The sequence below is a fragment of the Lygodium microphyllum genome, chromosome 18 (genome assembly GCF_053477565.2).
Source record: "Lygodium microphyllum isolate KBCC chromosome 18, Lygodium_microphyllum_v1.1.10, whole genome shotgun sequence".
Lineage (NCBI taxonomy): Eukaryota > Viridiplantae > Streptophyta > Polypodiopsida > Schizaeales > Lygodiaceae > Lygodium > Lygodium microphyllum.
In genome coordinates this window covers 119,251,466-119,270,995 of record NC_141152.1, presented here as the reverse complement: position 1 = coordinate 119,270,995, position 19,530 = coordinate 119,251,466, and the positions used below count along the sequence as shown (strand labels likewise).

General features: G+C 41.0%; 1 protein-coding gene across 1 annotated transcript in view; it reads right to left on the bottom strand.

Annotated features, from left to right (window-relative positions):
• LOC148021305 (single-stranded DNA-binding protein WHY1, chloroplastic-like) overlaps positions 1–9,663 on the bottom strand; it is a 30,854-nt gene extending 21,191 nt beyond the window's left edge. The window contains exons 1-4 of the mRNA XM_087699184.1: positions 9,385–9,663; positions 9,156–9,244; positions 8,273–8,365; positions 7,978–8,072 (exon numbers count right to left, since the gene is read on the bottom strand). Coding sequence (XP_087555310.1) covers positions 7,978–8,072; positions 8,273–8,365; positions 9,156–9,244; positions 9,385–9,547 — 440 coding nt within the window. The 5' untranslated portion in view covers positions 9,548–9,663. The remainder of the gene's footprint in view (positions 1–7,977; positions 8,073–8,272; positions 8,366–9,155; positions 9,245–9,384) is intronic.
• Between the last annotated feature and the right edge of the window lie 9,867 nt (positions 9,664–19,530).

Below are 19,530 nucleotides of genomic sequence, written 5' to 3'. Positions count from 1 at the left end.
ATAGTCGGATCTTCCTCTTCTTCTGCTTCACATCTTTGCCTATTGGTAATGCAGGCAGTTCTTCCTCTTCCACGGGTGGCGGCTCCCTGACCGCGGCCTGCACCTTGACGGTGTCCCTCGCTGAGCTTGGGACATTGCCTTTTGAAGTGACCGAGTTCATTGCAGTGGAAACATCAGAGGTTTCGGCCATTACTGTGAGTAGAAACAAAGTTATTGACGTTATTTGTCCTTGCTTTCTTCCTTTGTCCCTGATTGTGGCCTTGAACTCTCTTAACTTGGGGTCTGAATGCCCCTCTGTTCGGGTCGCTATAAGACCAATTTTTGTTACCCCTCGGTCTAGCTTGCACTTCCTGAATTATAGGTGCCGCTCGAATGAGTGCATCCTGAAGATCTGATGGTCGCATAGATTCGAGACGGGTATTTACAGGTGGATTTAAGCCCGCGCAAAATTTGGACACCTGCTGTGTCGTGTCCATTTGTGGCGCATACTTTAAGAGTGAGACAAATTTAGAGTAGTATGCGTCAAGGGTGAGTCCTAACTGTTTTAGTTCATAGAACTCATTCATTTTCTGTGTACGATATGCAGGTGGCAAATATCTCCCCTGCACGGCTTGCTTTAACTTCTCCCAGGTAACGGACCCCTCTGAAGTCCCTTGATCCCTGCACCATTGTTTCCACCATAGTCTGGCTTCACCGGTGAGTTTTAATTTGGCGAGCATGGCCTGATTGGTAGGTGCAGTACCAGCTGCTTCGAAGTAATCCTCCATAGATTCAATCCAAATCTCAGCATCAGACTGGACGAATCTGCCTCTCCCGTCAAACTCGGGTGGCTTTATCTGTTTGAGGAGGAACTTCTTCTCCTGGATCACAGTAGTACTTGATGTAGGGGGCGAATTTGGAACCTGTACCTGGGGTTGTGCCTGGGTAAAAGTTTTCTTCACATTATTGTATGATAATTGACATTAGCTTATCTTCAGTTCAGCTATCTCGTAAATCATGAAGCTACTTAACTTTTCGCAACAACCCTGATGTACAATCGGATATTGATAAAGGAAGTCCTTATTTATATTTACATGGGCGTAGCCTTATACAACATCTCGTGTGATGATAATCCAATCATTACATTTAGTTTGGGGAGAACAACATTGTATTGGATTTGTCTACAGGAACTGTGTAATAGTAGGGTTTTGGGTCATGAATCTTTAGGAATCGATAATTCATCGGAAGTTCAGGATATCCTTTCCGCTGGAATCCATACTTCCCATGGCGGCCCAACACCTTAATCCTGTCAGCTGGGATTACACGGGTTACTTCCTCATATACATATGAGTTCAATTCAACCCTCCGACCCTGAATATGCAAAGTCGAATTTACGTGAGCTTCCACAAAAATGAACAGCTTCACGACTTTCAAATCTTCCAACCACTTGATCCTCTTTAGGTTGGTTTGTAGATAAGCGAACCGGTGGGCAGCTATGTAGTAGATTCCTGAAGACCCAGTCCATCTTCGTTCTATATATAAAGGTGATGGATTATAAATCTGCTCCAGGATGTTCATCATTTCAATTCTCTGCCTATAATGCGGAGAATGCATTGCAGTCATAAACATGATCCGGAACACCAAAAACTTGTTCCACGCTTCATAGTTCTGCAAGACAGTATTGACGATGAGCAACAAATTTTTTTTTCCCTTCATTTTATTGAGATCTTATAAAAACAATTCTGTCGTTGGTCGGCTCTGATACCAACTGTAACGTGTCTACTAGAATCCTCTAGGACACGTCTTGGCAGTCCATCGGAAAGGCTGTCTAGAAAACTCCGCCCGGCACTCCCACGGAATGTTACGGGCTTTGCAATCTAGGTCTTCCCGCGTCTGCCACGTAGCGGAAGTGTCCTGGCCGTTTCCCACTTAGGATCGACCGGAATTAAGGTTTTCCTGTTTGGTCATTAGCTACAGCTACTAGCGTCAGACCCGAGCGAACTACTTTACGCAGAAATGCCAGGTCCGAAGCGGATTCACGCTGCACTTGGTTCAAGGAGAATGGGAAACGAGAGGGATGCAAGGCTCAACCTCTCTGCCATAAAGCATAGTCCCATTCTGTTCCCCTAAAACAGCGTAAATCGGGTAGAATGTAACTCTAGGTCATCGTTCTCATTATTAGCTTTGATGATGATGATCATCCCGCTATTCGTCGAGTGATTTTGAGAAAAGTTCCCGGCTAACCGGGACCACCCATCCATAGGACGGACCCATGGTCCATCCTCCGCACTTTCCTCGGTTTGTTTTAGTTATGTAATTACCTAACACATTAATTTGACATATAACAAACAGCTTCTTTGATTAGCCCTGTTAAGCACTGGTTCCTTCACGTAATCTTATCACGTGACATAGAAAAACAATATCAAACAACTTCTTTATTATCATATCATCATTTTATCTTTGAAATACAGAGGGTTCCGCCCGTAGGCTTGTTCATAATCCGCCCGAAGGCTATCAGTGATCCGCTAGGGATCACTATTCCAAGCTTCTGCCCGTAGACTAGTATGCGGGCCTCGAGATCCAATCCCGAGTCACGTTAGCCTCTTGTGCAGGACCCGGAAGGCGAGGGATTTACGGCCAGAGCTCCCCCTGGCACCCGAGCGTCCTCCTGCTCCAAGTAGAGCTCAACGGAAAGACCTCACGCGGCGGGTTCGGTCCACGTTCCCGGCGCGGTCAACAACCCCCTTGGTTAGGGTCAGGCAAGCAGTCGGGGGTAACTGAGCTGCCACTCCCTTCAGGCCTTCAACCTGAAGCATTTATATATCTTTCATCCTTTAGTTCCTTGAACAAACAATGCAAACAGTGCTTTCTAAACTGTTACAAGCACAATCAATTCTAGTGGTCGTTTAGTTGGCAAACTGTTAAGGAGTGATTCCTTCTCTCCGAATGCATCCCGCATTCGATCCGGATTCAATTGCAACTTGGCAAGATTCCTATCGTCCTTGGGTTAAGGTCATACCCTGTTAACCCAACCTAACCAATACCTTAGGTTTTATTAATAGTAAATCCCGGCGGCCATGTCGCTTTAATTTATTGATTAATCATTTGCGTCCAAGCAATTACTTAACTTCCCTTAACTTGGCAAATTTTCCCTAATGAGGGCGATGTAAATGACTAACCATCCCCTTGCAAGTTAAACTTGCGGAAGAACCTGCCAACCTCATTCCAAGGATTGGCAAAACTTTCTTGTGATCAACCTACAAGGCTATGCGACGTTGCAACTTGTTGCACAAGTGTCGCCTCCATTCCAAGAGATCATTTCACTTTTGAATGGTGTTTTCTGGTCAAGAATTATGATTAGACTCGAAGTAGGGTTTTAGGGCGTCTTCTCACTCACCCAATCCTAATTGCACTAGACCGACAACGTTCGGTCCTAGGGATTCCAACTCAAACCAAGTTCTAGCACTAGGTCGAATGGTCCTTAGGGTAGAAACCCTAGATCATTATTTGCGTGCGTGTCCCATTGGCTCAATTTCTCCGGGAAGGTGGATAGGACCTTTGGGTTTGAGGACTTCGACTTGGTGTCCAATTACGTTACTTGGCCACATTTCTAACGTGCCAAGCCCTAGCTAGTACTTGAGGTTTTTATTGAATCGGCTAGCTATGCCTATACGAAACCCTAGCAGTCGTGATACTACAAATGACGTGGGTAAATTGACCTACTTGTCTTTGACAAGGACAATTCTTTGCTAGAGATGATATACTTTATCTAAAGTAAGAAAGTAGTTGCAAAATGTTACAATACATGTAAACCTGTAATTCATTACTTTCACATACCATAAGATCCGCAATAGACCTATCCCTTCCTTTTAGTTAAAGTCAAAAGGCAAGATAATTTGAAGAGTAATCTACATAGGGCTTACTAGGATTTAGGTCAAGGGATAACACCTACAACCTTGTGTCTAAGTATTTGCATTTCATGCTTTTATAAGCCATGCAATCATTCCTACATGTTACATGATGAAACGAAGTTTGCGAAGATAAAAGTGCGACCCTTAGATACAACAACATCGTGAGTGAAGTTCATGCAATGCTAAGGCAAAAGTCGATTTAATCTATTTGCAAGCATCATCCTCCATGCCATTTATAAGATCGGGGTTCTTTATTATGCCGTGAAACAGAAGTTAATAAATCCCTCACGCGAATCATAACGAAGGGAGTTATTGACTAAATGCAAAATACTCCTTCCCTACATGACCAATGCACTTTAACAATAATCCTAGGCCATATGTGGCTTCCACTTTGAAGATGCATAACGAGACAGTTTGCAACTAAGTTCACAAGGAGAATAAGTGCTTTTCATTCATAACTTTGTAGATGCATGATATGCACGGATCCTTTATCTATAATTTATCGAATGTACTATTATTACTACCGATGAATTAATGACAACGCAGAATGAATTTCCCTATGGAGTTAAGCGTATTTTAAAACATCTCTTCATGTGGAAATATATTTACGGAACCTGGATTTGTGGATCCGCGGTGATATCCACGTGTAAGTCCGGGGAAGAACCTCCGGTGGGTGCGCCTTGCGTCTTCTTGGGAGCCATTGTAGACGTGATTACGGACTCCGCAGATTCCCTCTAGCCTTTACTCTTGCTCTTCGAGACGGCTAGGAGGTCGATACCTTCTCCTCGCGTAGGAATAGGAGTTTCCCGAACCCGGTTTTAAACCCGAGGAAGGGCATGCAAGAACAAGGCCCAAGGCCCTTATCTTTTAGAAGATTCTAGGGAAGCTTCTTACTCTGTCCACAGAACGTGACGTGGAAGGAAAGAGGGTAATGATTGGAGAAGAAGATTCGACAACGAAAAGGGGAGGGGGGGGTGATTAGGACAATGGCGGCGGCGCTATGGCAGTGGCTTGGCGGACTGGGCGCAGCAGGGCGGTGATTCTCTGCGGTTGCAGTATGGCGTCCTCCCTCTCTCCCTTTGTACCTCGCTCTTGAACAGCACGGCAACAGGCAGTCTCACGCGGCCTCTGGCCTACGGTGATGGCAGCAGACCTCGCCTCCCTCCCTTCACCCACACGGCGTCGTAGCAGCATGCCCCCCTTTCCTTCCTCCCTAGAGGGAGTGTATATAGGTGGGGGGAAAAGAAGAGCCCCACACGTGGCCCCCTTGCATGGGTTTCCCCTCCCTTCTCCATGCAGTCCACGAATTCTCAAGTCCCATCCCCCCACACTCCCTTTTCTCCAGTCGTGCATCGGCTGGGGAAAAAGGGATAAAAATAAAAAAATTTGCCTTGAATATTCAAATTGCCCCTTCCAAGAGGGTGTTTATGTGAGACTTGCGGTTTCGAACTTTCGGGTTTGATTTACCAATGCGGAGGACCCCATTTCTCGCGTGCAGGTCACACATTACACCGCCGATAATTTCAATACGAGAGATAACCTTTGCACAAGGTTTACGTCGTGTGCGGGAAGTCAATATTCACGGGTGGGAATATTACAAAAATTCACATCTACAAATAAAAGGCTACCCACCACTCCACCTTCATCCTTTTTCTTACAAATTATTAGTGTCTTATAGACTGTAAAGAAATGCTTTGAACATTGAAAACACAAGAAAACCGTACAACAAAGCAAACTGAATACAAAACACAGTTAGAGTTAGGGTAGCTCAAAGACAATGAACACAATGAATGAAAGAAGTGAATGACTACTAAATATACAATGCTCGTGCATCAAACAAACCATGCAAGGAATGAATACTAAACCTCGAACTCTTGTGTCTCAAAAACCAAGGCAAAGATACCGAGCTGAAGAGTGTCGTACTCTTGAACAAATCCCAAAACACAAATAGCAATCTCTAAAGGTGTCAGACATCAACAAACGCAATTGGGACGTTTAGATCTAATGCCAAACAAGCAAAAGAGAGAGTATGCAGCAAACGCAGTCATCAAGAGAGTGAAGACAGCAAAAGCAAGCAGCTCGAGTAATGGCAATAGCTGGGAAAGTGACGCTGATGGCTGGGCAGCAACTAGAACTTGCAAACACAACAGCAGGGCTGACATGCAAGCTGTACGACATCAGTGGAGTGATCAGCAACAGTCACTTGGCTGATAGCAACAAAGAGAAGGCTGAAAACAATCATTTAGCTCAACATCTACTGCTGTCTACACCCCTCTTCAAGCAGATACTTCAGTTCGCACTGTTGTCTACCAGGCAAGCACCCACTTCCAACCTCCTCCACTGCTGCCATTGCGCTTGGCGACCAATCTGCAGCCAACTTGGCATAGCCATCAGCCTGGCAACTGCTGCAAACCCTGTGTTTTATTGCCGAACTGCTGCAGTAGAGCTGCTGCATCATCAGCCAGCCATTGTCATCATCTTAGACTACTATGTTTTCAGCCTCCTGCTATCACCCTGCATCCACAGTATCTCCAAGAGCTGTCCAGTGTCGGTTTGCTGCTGCATACACTACCTAATCAATCAACAACATCTTCAGCACTGCATTTTTGGGACAAATTAGCTTGCATAGCTATTTTCAGTCACTTACAGCAATTGGTCATTGTTTGGACACTGATTGCTGCAATTTGGGATCCATTCAGAGTACGACACACTCTCCAGCTCAGCTCTACCCCGATTCTTTCAAAGACACGGCAGTTTGAGGTTTTATATTCACTCTACATAGTGTTTTTACTGTATTGAGCATCGTAATATTCATTCTTCATTCATCTTCAATATCTTAGAGTCACTCCACCTTTTCTATTGTTAGGTGAACAAGGGTGCAGCATAGTAGGCGAGAAAGAAACCAGCCTTTGCAACAGCAGATCAAGCCTTCACCATCATACAGTAGCCCAAACACAAGGCTTATAACTTCAGGTGCAGAGAAAACAGGTTGCCCAGCACCAAAAACAGGTTGCCCAGCAGTAGAACAGGTCCCCAAGGTGAGAGGAGGTAGAAAGTTGAAACACGAGACAAGAAGGCTCCAGCAGAAAACACAGAATTTCAGAACCAAAAACTATGAATTACAACACACAAGACCGGCAAACCAACAATGCTGGTCATCTAATACCATGCGAAACAGGCATGGCCATCCATAGGATGAAGCATAAGATGTGAAATACAATACCAGCAAGGTACTAGCATGATGATGATCAGCAACTAGTGCCTCCGGTCTCCCTTTCACCAGGGATGCAAGATGATGCAATAATACAAGAGAGAGAGTGGAATGGAGTATTATACAAAAGCCTCAGGACTAGACAAAAGACAGCTGAGAATCCCTACATGAGGCCCCCCAGCTACCTGTATCAAGCATCCAACTAATGGCTAAACACAATGCCTAAAACCCATGATACGTACTAAACCATCAGTCCCTGCCCTGTTTCACTACAGAGCAGCCACTGCTGCACCGACACCCAATAGGTCAAGAAGCAAATCTACAATAAGCTACTATATCTTTTGTCCTTACTCACTGGACTGACCAAAAAACCAGGGTCTTCAGAGTTCCAGAAGAGGGAACCGGCAGCAGGCATTGGCCTACAAGGTCAGTCAAGAAAAGAGTTGGTGAGAACTACTCTTCTTTTTGACTAAACCCAAGAAAATCAAGTACCCCATAGAATGACCTATTCAGCATGAAACAAATAGCTGTGCCTCTTTTCCTTGCCCTTTTGCTATCTTTGCAGCTTCCTTCACCCTGCTCAGTTGCTGATTTGAGGGTTGATTCAGGGTGTCCAGTAAGAGGGAAGGGAAGAGGAGATGTAGGCCAACTCATAGCAGAATATATACACCCCTTTTTTCTTTGATCACAATCAAACTGTGAATAAAGAGCCATGATGTAAACGTTCAAGGACAGAAAAGAAGGGAACAAATACAGGAAGCACTAACCTACAAGGCAGGTAAAAAGAAGAGGGATAATAGCATCTTAGACTCACCACAGAAAATCAGTGTACTAGAAGATGAGATAAATGCAGCATGACTTTTGAGCTCCATATACCTGGTATTTACATAAGGATCGTGAAAGAATTCACAACTCTCAGTTGACAGAAGCCCCATAAGTGTTCCCAATTCAGAGACTGAAAGAGCGATTATCTGCAATAAATCAAAATTATCCTTATCATTTCACATCCTACTTACGCTGAAGCAATTTAAGTTCCACAATAGCAAACTTTAAAACTATACAAGAAGAATGTGAAATTGTATTTGCTGCCAAGAATATGAAGTCACATTTATGCAAATGAAAGTTGCACAATTGGCTTAAGGTCTCTTCTAGCTGAAATCTTTACAAGCACCTGTTTACGGTTCCAATCATACTGCTTTAGACCAGTTGCAGGTGCGAATTCCATGAACACAGAACCCTCTCTATCAATGACAACATCCCCATTCTGCACCAGAAATTAGAAATTCTTAGGCCTGAAATCCATTCGTTAAAAAGAAACAAGTAATTGTTATCAGTCAACATATATAAAATGGAACGTGTATGAAAAAAGACAAAGTGCTCCGTACATAAAGAATACACTTCAACTGTAAACACTTGCATTCCTGGTATCAAAAGCTGACCCCACTTACATTCACTGTTTGCGACATGAATAACCATGCTTGCCAAAATCCTAACTAAACTTGCAACGACAGAATGCATTTGGAATTTTAAAGCACTACCCCCCAAAAAATAACTAACACAACAACTTTGAAACCAACAGAAATGAAGACTGCACTGCAAGAGAGAAAATTCTTAATAAGGTGATTGGAGTGGTGTTTTCATAGGATCACAAAGATCAAGAACCCTCAAATTGATCTGCAGAGCAATAAGAAAAGTAACAGCACAACAATGATATACTCATCTATTTATAAGCTCATCTGCTAAAGCTCTGGAATAGACAGGCCGAACTACAGGGCTTGAGTTCAAACAAATCGATTCTCCTTAATGTTGTACAACCACGATATAGTGCACAGAATACATGGTTCAGAACAGCCATTCTCCTCGATGCTATGCAATGTAAGGGTCAGCATGCTAAGACATCATTGTAGTTGCATAAGCCAGAACTCTAAGCGGATCATTCAACATATTGAAGCCAGTTAAAAGAAAAGATCATTCAAAATACGCAGATAGTTGAGCATTTTGCGCCTTGATACTTTACACTGCATGTTCAGTGAAGAGAAATGTGCCTGTTGTACCTCAGTAACTTTAAAAGTCGGCCTTCTCGGTGAAATGCTCATTGCCGCCTTGCCTTTGTAGATGGTATGGGACACAAACAGCCTGGGGCCTAGGCAGGAAAATCGTGATGTGAGAGGAAACGCTTGAAAACGAAGGGCCTTCATAAAATGACAAACGGGACCAAGGCCAACTCAACAATGAAGCTTCATGTGTGAGCCCGATCACAAGGTCATTGAAGAAGCAGCTCACCGTTGTCAGGTTTGCTGTCCGGGCTGACGCTGGCACTGGTGGTGCACATGCTTCTGCTCCACGGTGAAAACCTGCGGGTGAACGGAACAACGGCGCGCTGAGAGACGGGGTTCAGAGTCTGCATGGCCATGAGAGCCTTGCTCGCAAACATTCTGACGAACATGCCAAATAAGACCAAAGGGTAGACACGTTTGAGTTGAGATGGTTTGGACTTCGTGTTAGCGCGCCTGCATCTTTTTGAGGGCAACGAACTAGGTATAGTGACACCTGAGTATGAGTTTCCTCTAGAAACGCCCGGGTATATTTAACTTGGCCCTTCGTCAAAGCTAAATGTTAACTAGGCGCTCTGCGTTTAGACTCGCGCCACGGCGGGTGCGATTTTTGCGGGCGGGGGCGGGGGTGGGGACGGGGGCGGGTGCTAGACGCGGAGCACCCACCTCGCGTTCTCTTTTTTTTCTTGTGGGAGAGGTGGAGGGCTGCCACGTGGCACCCGCCCCACACCTCTCGTTAACTAATAGCACTTTGACTAGGACCCAAATTTTTCGAGACTGGTGTGTGGTCATAGAAGCACCATTAGAGCCCCACCACACCTAAGTTTATGTACTTAGTGTGGCAGGGCTTTGAGTGGCCACACTCAAGGTCAACAAACTTCAGGGGGTCGTGCCAAAACAAAAATATTTAAGCCTTTTATTGAAGATATCGAACCTTAGCCCACTAAAAAAAGCATTTCAAAAGAGGAGAGAGAGAGAGAGAGAGAGAGAGAGAAAGAGATTGTTGCATGCTGCCAAGTGTGACAAACTTCTTGAAGTAGAGCTAGTCCCTCTATTTTTGGTGATGCTTGCTTTACTTCTTTGGGTCCCATTTTTTTAGGAAAACAAGTCAAGTTACTTGGCCACACTCCCTGTGACTTTACTGTAGCAACTTGTGTAGTTCAAATGGACCTAAGCATGGCCCATCTCTTATTTTTTTTAAGGACTATTAACTTGACTGCCATGTGGAAGTCAAGCTGACTCAGAGTACTACCCCTTTCGAGAGAGGGGCATGTCTAGTGCAAACCTACATGTGCATGAGAGAGAGAGAGAGAGAGAGAGAGAGGCCTACTTATCAAAGGCTAACATGATATTGCCTAGCGTGTTGCTGTGAGACCTAGGCTTCGGAGGCGAATTGTCTATTATGTGACTTAGGTGTGGCACTATTGTCAATTGGTCTTGTCAAACAAATCCTCATTAGCCCTTTGTTAAGTATGCCATTTGTTCATTGGGATTAAATGTGTTATTGGCCAACTGCACACCTATTCACATTAGTTAAAGATTGAGATTAGCAAATGTAGATACATATCACCACAGGAACACACATGCCAAATGTGCCAGCTAGAGCCAAAGACAAAAGAGCACTACATTTGCCACCCATTACCCAACATACTATGAGATTCAAGGCTACTCCATTATCTCTTTAGAGAAAGGGTTGGACCACTATTAAGAGTAATATATTTTACTAATTAGTGATGCCTTGGTCTCTTCCTCCTTGATATACTAGACAGTTGTATCATCCTACATATGTTTGTAATTTATACTCTCATAGGTCATTTTGGCCTCTTGTAGACATTAATATACCATCATTTCATTGTTGTCATCATCATCATCATCATCATCCTCTCTCTCTCTCTCTCTCTCTCTCTCTCTCTCTCTCTCTCTCTCTCTCTCTCTCTCTCTCTCTCTCTCTCTCTCTCTCTCTCTCTCTATATATATATATATATATGTGTGTGTGTGTGTGTGTGTGTGTGTGTGTGTGTGTGTGTGTGTGTGTGTGTGTGTGTGTGTGTGTGTGTGTGTGTGTGTGTGTGTGTGTGTGTGTGTGTGTGTGTGTGTGTGTGTGTGTGTGTGTGTGTGTGTGTGTGTGTGTGTGTGTGTGTGTGTGTGTGTGTGAAATGATTATTAGAATGATTCTAACGATCCATTGGCATGAAACATATCTCCCTTCAGTAAGTGGATCAAGCTCAACAAATGGATCTATAAAAATTAATAAGGATTTGTTGAGAATACCTCTTATAATGAAGCTAAATGGAGCTTATGAGACCGTAAAACTTTTGTGTAGATTGATGTGCTATTGTAGGGCTTCATAGACACCTTCATTATAACCCTTAGATGCTTCTCCTTGAACTCGAATAATTCAATTATCATAAATGGGGTGAAATTGAAATTTCTTTCAAATCCTAACTCTTCTTGCAATGGTTGAAGAATCCATGGCTACCCTTATTGCAATCGTACATTGGGTTTTCAAGAAAGGGAAAATCCCACAAAGAAGAGCAATAAGGGATTAACCATGCTAATGAAGTAGCCAATATCGAAGATTGAAACTAAAGCAAGGTACTCAACCATAGCTCTTGGCCAAATCACATTCATCTCCACCCTAATGCACGAATTCAAGGATGACTTGCATGTGCTGTGAAGAGGGACTAACTCTCATCTACAACCCTTGTGTGTAATCTACCTTTAAGTAATCTCTACGTATGAAAGCTCAACATGTTTGTGATATCCCAACTTTAATTTAAAAATTTCCCAACTTCTCGCAAAATGGACTTCAAGAACTCTAAAATCATTAAATATAGAAGATCTTGAGCAAAAAGACCTAAGGATCGTATCCCGACATTTTTTGGATTGATAAGGACTGTAGCTACCCGTCACGGAAGTTACCGCATGAACAAGAGTTATGAGTTATATTAGTAATTAGTGGTCCAAAAATACTAGATTTTTCGACAAAACTAGCATATTTTTTATATTTTGGATATTATCTATTGTAAATATCCTAAAAAACTATGGAATTTTCTTGAACAGGGTGTCATATAAAAAAAGCAAGTGGCTTTTTCAACCAATTTTAGAGATTTAATGCAAAAGAAGGATTGGCAAAATGGTGTTCGTCGCAATCACAGTTTACAGGTAGCAAACATCACTGCGAACATGGAGAAGAAGAAGGAGTGATCTATAAGAATTTTAACCAAGTGTCATAAAGTTTTACCCTCCCCCCCCCCCCCCCCCCCCTTCCCCTTTTGGAGCCAATGGAACCATCAGATTTGTGGTTTGAGCATCAAATTGCTGATTTTGCCAAGATCCCCTTCATAAAGAACTCTTCTTCTTAGCCATAACCCTTTCTCTCTAATTTAGCTATTAAAAATAGGCATGGGGAGCCATTGAGAGTAGTCCAAGCAAGAGGGGAGAGGTCCTTCTCAAAAGTATAGAACAAGAGGGAGTGAGGCAAGAGAAGCGCGAGCACAATAATTTCTCGTCAAAAGACAAGGAGGATACTCCGCGAGCTCTCAAATTCAAATTCTCCATCCCTTCTATCATATTCCTTCCTGTGGAATCAAGACTCTTCTCGATTTCTCAAAATCTTTAGTGATTGCTTTTCCCTCCCGCCAATTTAATTACCCCCAAGCTCCTTCACCAAATTTCTCCTTTTTTTTGTGGTCTTGCGATTAAAAACCATGGCCCCAAAGAAGAAAGCTATGAAGGTCGCGGAGGCAGGAGTTGCCAATAACTTTGCAGACACAATTACTACAAACGGAATGGCGAGTATGGGGATTACAAACAAAGCCACAAATACCATTGACCAAGCACCCATCATGGATCTTCATGAAACTAATTTTCTTAAATAAAAGCAGCTAGCATGCCTTTATCCCATGAATAAGCAATAGAAGCTGCATGCGAAAAATCAGATTTTATTCGATTCATGCATATAATTTCTTTAATGAAATTTTAATTGCAAATTTCAAGGGTTAACTTGGGTTTGTACAAGATGAACCTATGCGAGTACAAGGAAGGTACTATGTCCCTAAAAGATTTAATATTTTTTATTTTTGTGTTGATCAAATGAAATCTTTGAATCACAAATGCATGAGATGCAATTGCCAAATGATAATGTTTGTAATTAAACTAATGAATACTTTTTTTTATTGCGGACAAAGACCCATGAAACTCGAAGGGAGTTATCCTCAAGTATGAAATTATTGCTTAAATTTAATCCAAACTAATCCCCAAGGAAGAGGGAATCCAGGAATACTATTGGAAGGTATTGCCACTTATGCTAATTTGTCTCGAAGTTATTTTGCCACTTATGCTGATTTGTCTCGAAGTTTTTTTACCACTTTTACTGATTTATCTCAAAGTTATTTTGCCACTTATGCTAAATTACATCGATGTTATTATTTTTGGAAAGAAAAGATTTGTCTTGGAAATAAACTTGTTAAGAGTTTATGTATAATGTATTCGAAATAAGATGTTTGTGATTGTAAGCTAGGTACTGATCTTTCCTAAAATCATCTGGCTAAAAGATGGATGATTGAGTACAGATCACTTGATGGCACTAGACCTCCCCAAGACCAACGTGAATAAAACCTACTCCAAGGGGTTTTTCTTTTTTTGTTTCACATCAGTGACTTTAGACCAATCATGACACGAAAGGTCTTGTCATAGGGAACTCTAGTTGGCAGGAGGAGGTGAGGATACCACAGGGCTCTGGTCATAAACTCCTTAGGCTCTTACGAACTGCTAACTACCCTTCGATTTCCCAACTGTATTTTGGAAGTTCCAATACTGGTTGGGGAACAGAACTTGGAGAGAATAATACTTCGAACAAAAGACATTGTAAAAGTCATTTTTCTGAAAGGAACTATTAAAAAGGAATTGCTTTACTCTATTTTTGTGTCATAAATTTAAGGCGTATAATGAATTTATATTAGGAGATAATTCAAGGAAGCTGATTTTATATGTTGAACCTAAAGTGGTAGGTAATTAAATAACTACAACTACTCTCTCGAGGGAAGCGGGAGGATGCGGATCTAGACCTATGGTGGTTGGGTAGTAGTAAGCCGAGAGCTTGAGAAGGAATAAAAATCGCACTTGATGGATCATTAGAAACCAAAAAGACTGACTTACGTCACTTTAGAATCCACTAATACTAATTAGCCACTAGTAATAGATTTGACCAGAAAAAACTCAGGTCAGTCCTTGTGGGAGCAGCGTGAACTTCCACTGCGGAGTAGACTCAAGTGAGCCGAGTTAGCAAACTCTGAGGGTTTTATCAAAATCCCAAATGATGCTTCCTAGGACATCTCTTGATGGGCTACTAAGAGCGTACTGCCGAGGAATAGCTCGGGTGGCATGTTACAATATTTGTCCTTGTTTTCATAGCCTCTCTCTCTCTCTCTCTCTCTCTCTCTCTCTCTCTCTCTCTCTCTCTCTCTCTCTCTCTCTCTCTCTCTCTCTCTCTCTCTCTCTCAAAGATCAATGGTTGTAGTGTTGCATGGCTACCCAATTCATGTGAAACATTTTAACATTTCAACAAGCCTTGCCTCACACATTACCTCGAATCCTCAAACAACCAGGATCTAGAAACATGCATCAACTAATCTCAATTTTGAAAAACATGCATGCATTGATGATCAATGTGAGCACCACAATCTAAGGATTTACAAGAGCATTGCATGATCAAAGAGGAACAATGCAATCAATTTATTATGGTCTTCTTTTGGGATTCTATTCTAGAACTCTACATGATTTCTCAAGAGCATTTATTCTAAAATTGGGGATTCCTCTACCGATAACTTGTTGCTTTATAGTATTGATATTTGCATTGGCTAAATATAACAACCTCTAGGAATAGTGTTTGTTAGCTCAAGAATGTTGTATTTTCTTGTATGTCAAGAGAGGTTAGCTTGGCCTATGCACCAACACAAGGAAATCTTATATATATATATATATATATATATATATATATATATATATATATATATATATATATATATATATATATATATATATATATATATATATATATATATATTTCCAAAGGCCTTACCTTGTGAGAAGTTTCAAGCTTTTTGTAAAGCTTTGGGCTTACTCCCCTTTTGTGAATTAATTGTAGGCTACCAAGCTTAACACTTTCCTATGCATGAGTGCTAACTCTTGTTCACTACATCACTCCCAATGGGGATTTGTTGCCATATTTTGGTATTGATGTGTGTAAACACACTTATGATCTCCATGGCACCTCCCCTCCCTTGTATATATGTCTATTCACTTTAGAGTATACTTAGACTTGTAAATCCTCTCTATTAATACCTATCAATAGATCAATACACTTTTTGTTGTGTGCTATTAAGCATCTTCTTATAAATCTATGTGTGTGCATTACGAGAATCATAAATCCAAGAAGAGAATGAATTTTGGGAAGTACTGTTAGCAAAGAGGTGATCTTACGTATACAATGCTATGGTCAACCAACTTTTGTTCCTCGTAGATGTTAGAGTTATAATATGAGTGCCTAGTTTGATTCTCATTCCATACACTTTCTTATATTGGATAAATGAAGAGGTCAAACTCTTGGTCAAAGCATTAGGATGTGTTTTCTATATGCACTCATGCTCCACCAAATTATTGAGAGCCAAGAAGTGAGCACATGTTTTGTGGGATCATTGCAATGATCCTCTTGAAGTTCTTAAAGTATATGGTGCCAATGAAATCAAATTTCCTCTCAAGGTCACAATAATGTATTTTTTGCCTTCCAAACACAATTAGCTTATCTACAAGGACCACCTTGATAGCCTATCGGCACATCCTAAGTATTTATTGAATCTATTTGCTCATTTTGTGGTGTTTAGATATTTTTCCATGAGGTATATAGTTGCACAAGGTATACCTCCTCAATCCATCTAAGTCTTTTGACACATGCTACATTTCTAAAGTTTTGCCACCTATGTAAGAAGATGGTCATTACACTAGAGATTATCCCCATGAAGGTCAAGGGGAGGAAGATGGTGGTGTATTCTATTAACCCAAGGATACTTGAACCTACTATATTGGAAGAGTCGAGCTTGGCAAAGATTATCTACACACTAAATCAAAGGTGAAAGCAAGGTAAAGACTAAGAAGGATGCTAAAGGGTTGGCAAGGAAAAGTTAGAGGCACACCCTTCTAGACATGAGCTACTTGTTGGGGGTAAAGGTGCATGTGCCTACACCACCTTGTATTTACTTCAACACCATGATTGTACACTAATATGCTGCAAGTGGTGAGTGCCTATCACTATCACTTTATTATTTATTCTTTCGATTACTATTGAATAAGGGAAGGTCGATCACACTTTGTGACTATTGGAGTTCCCACATACGATGTCTCTCTCTCTCTCTTGCTCTCTTGCTCCATCCACCATAGCTCTTACTTTGTTCTTACTTGCGATTGTGTGCTTTCACTCAAGATCAACCTTTCAAGTGGTATTAGAGTAGGTATTTGAGGAGATTATTCATCCTTTTAGCACACATTCAAAGCTTCAGCTCAAGGTTTCATGACAACCATTGTTTCTTCCTCCTTAAGTATGCATTGAGTCTTCCCTTCTCCTAGCTTATTTATGCTTAGTCTTGAATTTTCAAGGAGCTTGTTATGGCTTAGCTAAGCCTTGTTGAGTGGTTATTAAGTTGAGAAGCATCCATTCTATCCATTTTTGAGTGGATGCATGGCATGCTCTAGAAATCGTGGACAATTATGGCAACTTGATTACACTTTCATATTTTGGCCATAACTTTTACACATGGTATCAGATTTAGGTGTTCCTTAACTAGAAATGAAGAACATGACAAGAGCTATAGATATGAGCACTCATTGAGTTGATTCTATGTGGTTTTCAATTCTCAATTTTATATAGAACATAATAGTTCCGTTTTAGATAGCAATAGTAGACAATAAATTTCCATGATGCATAGTTGATGCTTCAAGGATGTTATTTTGGGGATCGGATGGTATGGTCGTACTTTGGGATGCTACTTGGATTATTTAGAGCTTGATAAGATCAAATTTGTAGAGGTTTATTATTGTCATAAAAAATTGGACAGTGAGCATACAATAGTGTCTCATGCTTTGAATGTCTATTGTGCCTATATGGTATTTTTTTAATGCTACATGTCTACGATGATGTCTAGCATTGATGTATGAGCCTAGATACGGTTATGACATGCTTTGGCACTTGGATTTAAGCTAAGTTTAAGCTAAATTTGATATACTTGGGCTTTGGTCAATTGCTTTGAGCTTCTATGCTTACTTTGCATTTTAGATTTGCTTCCAATGGGAGACACTTGTACTTACTTGGTAAAGCTTGGTTCTTTAAGACACTCAGACTCTTGATCCATGTATATGCTCTCCTCCATGCTATTGGATGTAGTTACTCTTGCTTGTGGGTAGATTTGATTCCGCATTGTTTGGACACTAGCACTTACCTCTCTCAACAATTTATTAGTAATATACATGCTTATAGGATGTATGGTTTACTAACACTTTGAGTTCATGATAGCCTTTGGTACTACTGGTCTATGCTTAGTCACTACTAGTTGCATTCTTTATATCTTAGTTACTACTCAAATATCCCTAGCAATGGGAGCCTTCTTTCTTGCTATTTGCCCACAATTGGATTAACAGATGCTGATATCTTATTTAAACATTACTATAATTACAATTTTTAGCATTCTTTATGAGAGCAGATACTTGAATCTGGTAATCTATTACTTGCAATTAGTGGACATCTCTCTACTTTGGTATTCCTTGCTATTTTTCCCTTGGTTTAGTTGAATGCTAGGTTGATTTTTAGTCATTTACAACAACTCATTCTATTGGATTTTGCATTGATATACCAATTATTGTTGGGTCTCCGAATGATAGTGTTATTTTCAATATTAAAAAGCTTAATGGCACTAATTTCCACTATTAGAAGACGTAGATATGGTAGGCATTGGTTTTAAAAAATCATGTTAGACCATTGAAAACCAAGAGCGTAAAGCCCAAAGGCATTGATTAGGATACTTGGGATGAGTTGAACGATCTATATAAATCCACTCTTATATTGTTGTTGTCTAAATAGGTTTATTTCAATGTTGTGGCACTTGAGGATAATGCTTGGTAGTCATGGAAAAAGATATGCAATCTTTATGACAAGCAAAGTCATGCTTCACAAACATATTGGTTAAAACAACTTATGGACCTTCACACAAAGAAAGTAACTAGTGTATTTGTGCATTTGAGTGAGTTTTAATCGATTTTTAGCCAACTAACTTTGCAAGGCATCGAGTTTAAGGATAATCTCCCTCCCTTGTACTTGTGACACTTTTCAAGTCATGGGACACCTTTCGTACAACCATGCGTGATAGTATGTCTAAAGATGGCTTGAAACTCCAAGATATCGAGGGTGCTTTACTCACAGAGGAGATCAATAGAAAGAGTGTAGATGCAACCCATACTTCTCATGCATTGATTGTTAGGGGTAGATATGATGGTAAGAGTGGTAATGACCATCGTAGTAGAGACTGACAAAGGTCTTAATCTCATGGGTAGTCTCACAATAAGTTGTGTGGTCATATGGCCTCTCTTACATGTCATTACTATGGGAAGTAGATTCATATTTGACCATAGTGCCATAAGACATGTGATGATAACCACAAAGAGAAAGGCAAGGGCAAAGTGCAATAAAAGTTTGACGATCACAACATTGTCCCTAGTAAGTCTAGTGTAAAGATTGAAGAGCTAAATGTAGTGCAACTAGAGTTAGATGATGCGTATATCTTAGCAATTGCTTTTTAGTTGACCGATACTTTGTCTACATATTCTCAATATTGGCTACTTGATTTAGGGGCTTTCTTTCATGTTACCTCGCATAGGGATTGGTTTCAGTCTTATCATAGCATGACATGTTTTGTGAGACTAGGAAATGACTTGGATATTATTAAGGAAACAAGGTGATGAGTATAAGTATTAAATGGCAAATCTTTCTTAAAAAGCCATTGAGTTAGTGTGAAGGGACTATGGCCAATGCATGTACACCATATTAGTAAGATAGGCCATAATAGGGCATGATGAAAATGGGTTTTTTGAGATATCATAATGTTATGAGGGGTCTCAACAAACGAGTGGGATTCATAAATAAATACCTCGTCACCATGACTAGTGACTTTTGGATCCAAGTTTGAAAACTAGTGGGAAACAATATTTGAGATTTGATCATGAAGGAGATGTAAGGGAATCCGATTCGATGGGAGTGGGCATTGGAAGCCTTCATCACAATAGTGACACAATCGAAATCCATTGGCAGGCTTTGGCAATAGTTTACCCT